The sequence below is a fragment of the Lates calcarifer genome, linkage group LG15 (assembly GCF_001640805.2).
Source record: "Lates calcarifer isolate ASB-BC8 linkage group LG15, TLL_Latcal_v3, whole genome shotgun sequence".
Classification (NCBI taxonomy): Eukaryota; Metazoa; Chordata; class Actinopteri; family Centropomidae; genus Lates; species Lates calcarifer.
The window spans coordinates 7,793,321-7,804,517 of record NC_066847.1 but is presented as its reverse complement, the minus strand read 5'-3'; the positions used below and the strand labels follow the sequence as shown (position 1 = coordinate 7,804,517).

The following is an 11,197-nucleotide window of genomic DNA, read 5'->3' as shown; positions in this document are numbered from 1 at the left end:
TATGAACAGGAGATGAATTGGAGGGCTCACTAATTTGGTAACGTGGAAACAAATGGTTTGCTTCCTCCTGTACACAATCATTCTCTTCCATTATTTTGTAGATATCTCACTCAGTGTGTATTTTGACCATCTCTTTCTCACAGAAACTGTTGCTCTTTTGTGTGTGTGTGTGTGTCTCTCTCTGTTCCTCCATTCCTTTCCCTCACTCCCTCTGCTGATTGGTATTCGTGCTTTGGAGATAGCCTGAGCCCTAGAGTTTAAAGAGTTCAGTATCTGTTGTTCACAGTGGTGAGAGGAAGAATGGAGAAACTGCAATAAAAGAGTAGAAATGTGAAGGAAAAGGAGCATGAAATTCAGTAAAACTGCTACTACATGCCAGTTCATTCATCTAACAGTGGGCCATTTTCATTAAAATGAAGATTGCCAGGACCCTGCACTCTTATCTGTCTAAAACATGAGGTTGGTAGTGGTAACATGATTAAAAAATATATATAAAAAACTAATTTGATTACACTGTTTCTAAGCTACCATTGTCATTGTAAACCTTTATGACTTACCATCATTTCTTTTATTAAACACTGTCACTTGCACGTCACTTTCCTTCCTCTGTATCTTATACAGTATGAGTACTTGGGACCAGTGTTCTACTGGCTATCCACCTATTGCATTATATTATAATGAATATAAGAAATAAACAGGTTTGGTTGTAGATTTACAGTAGCTTTTCTGGTACCAATATATGTCCCTTACCTTTAGCTGTAACATTTTAAAATGCAAACAAAATATCTGTTATTTCTGATTATCAATTCTCTTGTGGTCTGCAACCTCTTTATCAGGGATTGGTGTCCTGGAGACACACTAACACGCGAAACAAACGCACAAAAACATATTAAAGATTGCAAGGCTGCATATACTCACTCTATTTATCTCTCTCGACTCATACATAAAAACATGCATGCACATGCACACACACACACACATGCACGCAAACACCCACACAACCACTGGAAAAGACACATTGGCAAATACTGATATGCGGATTGGGTTTAAGAGCGGAACGCTGAGCATTTCAATCTAAACAGTAAACACTCTTAATTGGATTGTGCGCTTATGTGCTTTGATGTGAATCCTCTAAGGACTGTATATTATTAGGCCTAATTGATTCTGATACATATTTACACAAGTTTAGAAAATTAGTCCTAAACAAATGTGAGTGGTTTCATCATGATTCTAATAGCTCTGCATTACATGCCACCTTTTGGTTGAAACAACCATTACTGGAGCACCATGCCGTGGCGGTGTCAGAGTTCAGTGGTCATTTGGCAGTCCAGAGAGGCTGCTCTGTCTGTGTCAACATCTTGTGGAAATGACACTGCAGACCTTGTGCTCGTCACAAATGAGGCCCAGAGGGGGAGAAGAGAGCTGAGCGGGGGGGGTCTCACCGTCACCCTGAGGTTGAGAGGTGGAGCACCGATCCTCTGATGCTGACCTCGTATACTATCACCTGTCTCCAGAGGCTGTGTGTCAAGCGATTCAACCCCCGTCCACATGGTATATAGGTCTTCTTTAGAGTCTTTTGAAATGTCAGCCAGTGCAAGGCGAATACAGCTACTTAACTAATAGGCAAGCCACCACCACAGTGTGTATTAGACAGTTTGTGTCCTGTAGACAAATCCAAAAGTCAAATAGCAAAGATCAAGACAAGTCTAGTCCATCTTTAACAATGTACAGATGGTCTCTGAAGTGCAGGAGCAGCAGATTAGGTCGAAGAAGTTGGTTGATTGAGGGTTGGTGCCACTTGATGGCATCACTCTCCCCCTGGGTGACACCATAGTGCGAAAATAACACGAGGTCCTTGGCCAAGCAGGCATTCACTTCTTTGGTTTCACATCACCTGCAATTTGAATTCCATCACTTGCTGTGCCGCACTTCAAATAAAGCTCGGGCCTATTAATTACCAAAGTATGGGTTCAGGGTAAAGGTGAACGTGCAATTACAGAATTAAATCAAGCCCCCGTTTAGCTTGTCAGTCCTGACAGAAATAATTTGGGTGAATTATTAAATGCTTCCACTGCTCTGAGCTGCTTCATTGTTGGCTCATACATACCCAGCTGCAAGAATCCCAGCTTTGCTCCTTTCTCTCTCAAATAAAACTATTAAATGTTCTGTTTAAAAATTTGTCTTGAACTGTACGTGTTTATGATAAACAAAAGAGAAATTACCCACCCTTACCTCTGAAAGTTCCCAAATGTTTTCTGTGTTCTTTGAACTGTTTAATAAAAGAGGTCAAGCTTAATGGGATTATTATGAATTTGTGGCGGTTGTGGTAATCATGCAGAAATTGTATGTCATTATCACGGTTTTAGGTCTAGTGAATTAGAAGTTTTAATTAGCTACCTGTTAAGGTAATTTAAAGTTCTAAGGTGACATTATTGATTATGCTGGGAGAATCATATTCAAATCACACCAAAGAATTCCACTCAGGCCTTTTTACTTTTTTTTCTGCCAAGCCTATGCAAACTTTTCATTTGCTACTGTGTAGAAATAACAGATTACAGAAATACAAGATCAATATTTTTATGACTCTTATCCCTACTGCTCATGCTGTCATGTTTTAAATGTGTGTTTCACTTCACTAAAATGAAAAGTAAAGAAAATGTCTTGTTTTGTTGAGTTCTGCTGCTTGTAAGCATTTTAACTAATTGCTTATAATGAAGCAATTTGCCAGTGGCTGACTGGTTTCAGTGGTTGAGTTTTGGTCTCCATGACAACCAGCTGTATGTAATTAGTAAATCAAGCCAGGGTGAGGTTTTCGGGGGCTGTCAGAGAGGCTGTAAAAGGAGTCAAAAGTGGCAAGTGTGTCAGTAATTGCATTGCCATGAAGTTTGTGCTGACATAACTGCAGGGATGTGCGTACCTCTGGTGGTTTTTCTCAGGTATTTTCAGCCTGAATGTTTCCTGTGGTTAAAAAACACATTATTGCAGCTCAGCGCTGTGCTGTTTGGGCTTACGGTGTTTGTTGTCTTTTCCAGCGCCCTTGTGCTTCACTCTGTGTCAGCTGGAGGTGCATATTGTGCTAAAACAGCAAGAGGTACGTAGTGCGCTTTGATTGATGTTACTGCTTTCTTATAATTACCAATTAGCGGGTGTGTTTGACATTTCACAATAATAAAATGGCAAACAGAGAATAAATACAGTTCATTAATACTTCTGCATTTTGTTCTGCTGTAGCTCGTGCTGCTGCCTTGGGTTTGGATTATCCTGGAGTCCATGGAGCCCCTGATTTTTATGAAATGCAGCCTGGCACAATGCTGTTAAGACCTCAGCCTTATGAAAACAATGATCCTGAATCAGACAAGACTGAGCCTAACATGGCCTCCTACAGACAAACTCAACCAGAAGTGAGACTCTTAGCTGTCAGTGCACATAAACAAGCTTACCCCAGGAGATCTGAATCTGCACTTGGCACTCACAACCCAGTTCGAAGAGAATACACCACCAACCAAGTGCTCAGCTTTCCCAGAGGACAGTCAGTCAGTAACCGCAAGTCAAATTTTGAGGAGGTCAAGCATGTTGCCCCACAAACACGAGTTAAAGCCCCAGGCCTGTCTGACCTTGTGTATTGGGATCCTCAAGGTCGCAGCAAGCCGTTCTCATTTGTCTACAATAAGCATGACCTTGTCGTTGATGAGTCTGTCCCAAATAGACGTGGCATGTCTCTGAGTGGACTCCCCCTGCCCCAAAGCCAGGGTCATGGCACTTACCAGAGGGGTCTAACTGGATTTGGCCTAGGAGGAGAGGTTCCTGTCCTCGCTTCATCTCGTTTCCCCAACAAAGGCCATGTCAGAGCAATGACTGGCCAAACTCCTGTATTTGGTAGACAGAGGATTGTGCTCCGTGACCGTCTTCCTCAGTCCTTCCTCAGAAACCTCAATGTCAGACAGTTTGTTCAAGGTAACCCTGTTCTTAGACCAAAACCAAAATCAGATAGAATAAGTCGTTGACATCGAGCTCAGCTGTCTTGTCAAATAGTGTGCCTGTGAGGAGTTAAAGTTAACAGGTAAGCATTTTTTAAAGGAAGACAGCATGATTTCAGAATCTATTTGTCTGGTTTTCTCTAACCTCTCCTGAACGAAGCAATGTCCAACTTCTCTGTGTACCAACTCCTGTATTGTTGCTTCCTCACTTGTGGTTCTTAAACAAGACACATCATACTATTCCTCCTTGAATATAAAATTTACAAATGGTTATAATTCTCAGTGCTGCTTCTTCTCTCTCTCTCTCTCTCTCTTTTTAAATACCCCCCTTCATTATAAACGTCTCACAGAGGTCTGGGTGTTACCAGAGTGCCATCTGTTGGTGCTAACGGGTAGATATCTTTTTGGCTCACATTGTTATACACAGGTGCTGCTTAACAGAAGGTCAGCCTTTGACAAATCCCATAATCTGTTTACAATCTGTTGTTTGCAACTACTACTACTGGTTATGTTAATTTCTCCAAATAGCCTTAGTCTTTCAGTGATGGCATGTTTCACTTGGGCTCTAACATTATTAATAGAGGTAAAAAAGCAGCTTTAGGTTTAAATTTGGGTAACTGTCAGAAAATATAACATGTTTTCTTTGAATTTGAATTCTTTTTCAGAGAAGAGCAGGATTCAAAAGCACAGGTGGATTTTCTAGACAAGTTTAATTGAAGAAAAGCTTCAAATGACAACACCTGGCTCTGATTTCTCAGTGAAAGAGAGTTAGTGTGTGAAATGGTAGGCGGGTAAGGTTAGCCACTGATCGACCCATAAATCAGTCAGTCAGGAGCCGGAAAGTGTGTCAGTTATGAGCACTCATCCAGAACGCGAATAAGGAAATGAGTGACAGAACAAAGTAAAGCAATCAGCTGTTTATGGGAAGTGGGGAGCGAAGGCAGGCAAGAAAGGCCATACATCATAAAGAAGGATGTCAGGTTGGGCAGAAAAAAGGAGCAGGAGAAAGTGAGTTTGAAGCCCACCTGGAGACCACACTCTTGGCGATGTCAGGCTAAATGCAAAACCCAGAAATAGAATACATGTTGCATGAATTATTTTGATCTCGGAGTGCCACGTGAACCACAAAGCGAATGGAAAAACATGTCTAAACAGGTTTCCAGCCAGTCTTAGCTGTCACGATTGCTGCACACACACTGCTACGACACGCTGCAGTGGTTCACCTCTTTACCCTCGATCAGTGACTTATTGACCCCTTGTACAGTTTGAAAAAAGAAAAGGCGAAAGTGAGAGCAGGTAGGAGAATCAACTGTGCATAAACATCTGGGCTGTGGCAACCTAAGATGAACCTGCGCTACCTTTAATACGCCAAGAGCGGCATATTGCTGGCAGCTCGCTGGGTGGATGTCACAACATGCACAACAAAGGGCTTATTAGCATGAAGTGAGTGACATCTCTTTATTTTAGAATCTCTCCCCTGAAACTCAAGATTTAGTCAGATAAGATGACTGACAACAAACCAGACTGCAGCATAACCTAGTAATCCTTTCCCACTGGGACAAGTTTCATTTTAAGTTCATGACCTGAGGGACTGATGTATTGTCTGAGTTAGCATTTACTTGACTTCACAGAGTGATAAGAACAACATTTGACTAGTAAATATAATGAAATCTAATACAGTAGACACACAATAAATACTTTTAATGAAGTGTTGGACACTTAGTTGAGGGATTGTGAGAGGGCTTTCACTTCAACTTTACTGTGAATTTAGAGGCCATAGTTTGTGGTGTTGTACTACTATTTACTGTTTTGTTACTATTTTTTCAAACAACATTTTTCCCATTTGATGGACTATTGTGTTTCTGTTGTGAGGTGTTAAGGCCCTGAGACAGAGTTCAATCAACACCTCCCTAACAGTCTCAGCAAAAATTGAACAGGTATCATCTGTTGCAGGGCTGTTGTATTGAATTTTATCTTGTATATATTCATTTGTACACCCCCTTGTATTTACAATGCACCACCGAAACATTCACACAGTCTGTTCCCCACCGCTATCCATTGTGTGTGAGGTTTTGTGGAGCCTAGCTTGAAAAGTGAGCGTATTTACTTGGCAGTAAGTCTGTGCTCTTTGTCATGTCTGCCCACAAAATGCATCTCTCCTTGCCTGAAAAATGTGCAGTCATTGAGCCAATGCATTTTCCTTTACACAAGCTGAACAATGGCTACTTCTGTGCTTTTGAGGGGTGCAGATGAAACAATGAACACCACCAAAATACCTCTGTAGCTCTCTTAGCAGGTATACTGTGCACATTTAGCAATGAGCAGCAGCTAATAATAAATAACACTGCAACAACAACAAACACAGTCCCCTGGATCCTTGTTAATGTTTCAGTTTATCATTGAATAAAGTCTTAAGTCCTCTGGTTTCCTAGTGTGTGCTCACATCCCCAACAGAATCCAACAAAATGGTCCACAGACCAGTGGAGTTTTTATTTCAGTCAGGTTATTGTTCATAGACCAACACACAGTAAAACTTTATAGAGCCTGTGGAGAAAGTCGTGCCACTCAACTTAACAGTCAGTGGAGCTTGTATTGCTCTTGTTGTCAGCTTTAGGGTACAGAGTTTTTGAAGTGTTTTCTTTTCAGCTTGCAGGTAATCCATGCACTTGTGACTTGGGGACATACTACTAATAAACCAACATAAGTACTGTCACTCCAGTAATCTGCAAGTCCAACATCCAAAAAACCAATCTGACCAAATTACATACAAACTGTACTGTGACCTGAATGGCAAGCTTAGACTTGTTTCCCATAAGCCATGATTTGACCTTCTTTTTTTTCTTTCTTTCTTTTTTTTAAAATATGATGTTACCAAAGTATTTAATTGTGCTAAGGGCACATATGCAAATTCCTGCCAGTACAAAATCTAAAAGAACAGGTACTTATGTTGGTTACTGAACCTCATCATACACAAGTCAGCAATAGGATGAGTGGGTGTGGGTTCCCTCAACACTATAAAGGTTATCTCTAAGAGACTCAAGAGCTTTGTGCTATAAATGTTGTACTGCACTAAGTTGTAGTTGTACTGTACACCTCTATTGGGTAGCCATGCTAGAATTGCTGTTTTCAAACATTTACCCTTTGGTTCAACACAACTCTAAGTTGTTCTGAGAGGTAGAAAAGTGCTTCTGTTTAAAAATCCATATATCTATAAAAATCCATGTCACTAGAAAAATCTATACAAACCTATATGCCTTGGGAAATGTCAATGCTAATTTTCGCCATCTGTTGATGTCAGAATACGTTAGTGTGTCTCTGAGCTAACACCGCCACCGTAAAAGTGGTATATAACTTGATATAAGCCTGCGTAGTGAAAGCAGCATGTCAGCAGCATAGCAGCAGTGGCTTCAATCCTCTGTCTGTGAATACACAGAATGTGCTCAGGGACAGTATTGAGTGTAGGTCACCCACATTTTGGCAGTGATCAGAGCCCAACGCACAATCACTGTAGTTACATTCATAAAAAGGAGGAAGTGTAAAAATACACCTCAGTGGGCGTTCAGCATGAGTGAAATGTGAGCCATTACGCAGCCTTGTGGACAACTTATTGTTTATTGCCCTGCTGTTTCCTGACATGAAAAAATAACCCTGTGCCCTCTGAATTTTAGGGCCTCAACAATAAGAAAACAGAGGCTTAATAAAAAGCTTTATATTTTGTGGTCCTGTTCCACTGGTTGCCAAGCGTGGGGTCAGAGATAAATCTGAGGGGTCAACTGAGGATTAAGGGGATGAGAAAGAGGAAAATATTTCTGTTTTTCTTTTGGTGAAATACTGCATACTTTCACTTTATCAGGCCACTAGAAATAGTTCAAATGAAACTGTCCAAGAAGGCACACTTCTGCCAAACTCTGTAATAATCCCACAACTTCTGATAAGGGGTCACAAATAGACATCATTTTGAAGTGTCAAAAGCCAAAAAAGTTGGGAACCACTGCTCTTTTTCAGTGCAGAAAATAGAATAGCTTAGCAAATCCAGAATACCTTCCAATATTTCACACATATGTCTATTTATTCTGACTCACAAAACAAATCCCACCCTTTAAGGGCACAACACACAGGTTTATCAGCTCTGTCATTTGCTTAGCTTTGGTTTAAGATTTAAGATGGGTTTAAACCCATGCTGTCTGGGTAAAAGTCACATGATCACTTGTTCTCAGACACTGCACCCATGGTTTAGTCTGAGCCAGTAGCTGTGTCCTGTGGCAATCACCTGCAGAGGTCAGTTTCTGAGGTTTGAGGTCATAAACTTTTCAGTATATGGACAAATACTACAACAACACTATGATCAAGTGTGTTTATCATGTGATTGCAATCACTTCTTCCTCAGTGTAGTTTTTATGCCAAAAACAATTACTTTGACTAAACATAATAGCCAGTTAATTGTTAATTACTGCTCTGCCACTAGTCTTATGCCTGCAAGGAGGACATGTAGTCAGGTTACCAGAAATGTATAAGTCACAGAAACAAATAACACACATGTTGTAATGCACATCTTGTAACGCAACCTTCATTGTCTTCCTTTACACAAGCCCAGAGAATACGGTGGTTAATGAGGATGTGTACGTGTGCTTGTGTGTCTATGTGTGTTTTTTGTAATGTGTGTGTTTTCTCCTCGTGTTCTCCTCCTCTCCTCTTGTTGTCCCACACAAGGCTCTCTAGTGAGCCCACTATAGCCTGACAGCACAACTGACCTGTGGTAAGGGGGAAATCAATAGTCAATTCCATTTTGCAGCCAGCGTGTGACAGGTACTAGATAGGAGTGGATTGGGTGCGTGTAAGGAGCAGGAGCGTCAGAGTCGGAGATTGTCTAACCCCCCTCCTCTTTCTCTCTCTTTCTCTCTCTCTCTCACAGTGTCTCAATGTCTCGCTCGACCAACCCTTTTGGTAGAAACAGCAGTGCAAGAGGCCACACTCCTTTGTGTACAACAACTCAGGGATATGTAGACCTATTAAACATCATCCAGTGTGAAAGTTGAATATGACAGATGATTCTAACTAAATTAGAATCAATCTTAAATCCCAGCAACATTAACAGTCCTGTCACATTATCATACAATAGCGCAAATTAAATGCATATGGGGTGACCGGACACTTTGTCCAGTACATATGCAAACTGCATCCATACGCATGTTAGGATTATGACAGTGATGGTAGGAACAGAGAGAAAAGCACATGCACCTTCCACATTGCCACTTTCCAGGACATATGGTTGCTCCGTCTGGGAATTCTGATAATGTGGGCAGCTACTACAGTACACACACTGCAGGCCACATGTCAGTTTCAGAAGTTTTAGCCATGCTAGCAGTGTGGCTCTTGGGATGACAGTGTCTGTTTATCAGTCAGATGGTTCGCCATTCTGGTCCAGACTGAGTCTCAACAACTATTGAATCTGACTTTTTCCTTGGTGCCATGATGAGTTTGACATTTTAGGTGTTGTAAAATCATTTGGATTGGATGTTGGTACACACATTCATGTCCCTGTCAGGACTAATTGTACAAACTCTGTCTAGCGCCATCATCAGATCAAACAGTAATTTGTCCAGTACTTTGTTTATGTCCAAATGCCTACAGAACTACTAAACTTTGTGTTTAGTGCTAATCAGCAGATTTTAGCATCTTAGCATGCTTAATTCAGATGAGCATAAACATAATACTTGCTAAACATCTACAGATCAACCACATCTCTTTCCCAGCAGATAGACTCTTCTCAGTTGTCCTGGAGATGGATAGTTTCATGATTTGAAACTGGTAGAAGCAAATAAGTGGAGTGAAGATGACTTTTTTTGTGAAATACTTTATCCCAGGTAAAGTTATCATAATCTCATCACATATTTTAAATTTTCACTCTCTTTTACTTAAGCAAATTACTTTGCACAACCCTTTTGTAATGGTGTTGTCCAAACCTTTTTAATACTTTGATAAAAGATACATATTTTTTACCATTCACATGCCATACCTGAAACTATATCATCCCGTTTTAACAGGCTGTCGTACAAATTCTATTAGTTTTTCACTGAAGTATTGAAAGGCAAACACAGGTCCAGTTGTAGCTGGCCTGGCATCAGTACGTAAGTGTTTAAAAGTGCATAAATATCTGTGACACATAGTTCTGCGGTTATAGGGCTAATTTGACAACACTTACAAGCACTGTTAGAAAATGATCACTATTATTTCTTTAAAGATGCAGTCTGTAGTTTAATTCATTGTGAAACCCTGGGTACAGTGTATTCATTTTGATTTAATAAGGTTGAGTGGAGTAGTAGGACTGGTAATTGTTCAACAAAGTAAAAGAGGTGGCCCTAAACATTTTTAGATTTGAATGTAGGCATCCATGATTAGCAAAAGCCATGATTACAGCAGTTGTGATTGCAGTTAACTACTGTAATTCTCTGTGTAACAGTAGCTAGATATGAGAGGATATTTCCAGCAGTGACTAATTTGGGGTTAGTCACATCTCTAATGTGAATAAGAATCTAAAGAGGAGACAGTGTTCTATTAAGTACAGTACAAGAACCGTAATCAAACCTAGCAAAGCATCATCAGTTCAATGTAGCTTCGGGGTCCTCAGCTAATTTTACTGCTCACTGAAACGTAGCATGTAATACCCAGTGGATGGAGAACACTTTGTTCATTACTGCTGATTAGAAGAAAAGATCAAGCAAAATATGTCAACGCATGATAACCAGTTAATGTATTTTTAATTAGTGCTTGCTTTTCTCTTTCTCCTGTTGATTCCTATTCAAAAGCCTACCACTGTGTGCATTTAATTCCTCCTCCAGCGGCCTCTTGATTAACAGTTAGCTTCCATTATGTTTTTGAGGGCGGCAGAGTGACCGAGCAGGGATACAGCTGTTAGATTAAAAGTTGAGTGGGTGAGCTCACTGGCTCGCCTCGCGCACCATTTGAAATGAAGCCTCAGTCAGAGAATCATTTTACAATTTAATAAGCTAATAAACGTGATATGGCAAGTAGTTTCAAGTGCCCTTGGGGGGTCAAAGCACAGTTTACAATCCCATTTAAAAGCTTGTTCTATTACCAAGCTGACAAAGCCTTGGACAGGCGCAGAGAGGGAGATGACTGCGTTTTGAGGCAGCCTCGGTGATACAGCAGATCTGCTACTTCAAAGGTCACACTCAACACAGAGGGGTCAGGCTGAACCA

General features: G+C 40.7%; 1 protein-coding gene across 1 annotated transcript; it reads left to right on the top strand.

Moving 5' to 3' along the window:
* The first annotated feature begins 2,819 nt into the window (after positions 1 to 2,819).
* LOC108899440 (uncharacterized) lies at positions 2,820 to 4,253 on the top strand. The gene is made up of 3 exons (XM_018699878.2): positions 2,820 to 2,936; positions 3,033 to 3,091; positions 3,232 to 4,253. Exons 1-3 carry the CDS (start codon positions 2,908 to 2,910, stop codon positions 4,002 to 4,004), a joined length of 861 nt encoding a protein of 286 aa, XP_018555394.1. The 5' UTR covers positions 2,820 to 2,907; the 3' UTR covers positions 4,005 to 4,253.
* Positions 4,254 to 11,197: the final 6,944 nt, after the last annotated feature.

Bases quoted from the DNA above. Each gene is read 5' to 3' on its own strand.
- LOC108899440 (XM_018699878.2), top strand. From the start codon at position 2,908: ATGTGCGTACCTCTGGTGGTTTTTCTCAG. The intron at 2,937-3,032 runs GTATTTTCAGCC...TGTCTTTTCCAG, and splicing joins CCTCTGGTGGTTTTTCTCAG to CGCCCTTGTGCTTCACTCTG. The intron at 3,092-3,231 runs GTACGTAGTGCG...GTTCTGCTGTAG, and splicing joins TTGTGCTAAAACAGCAAGAG to CTCGTGCTGCTGCCTTGGGT.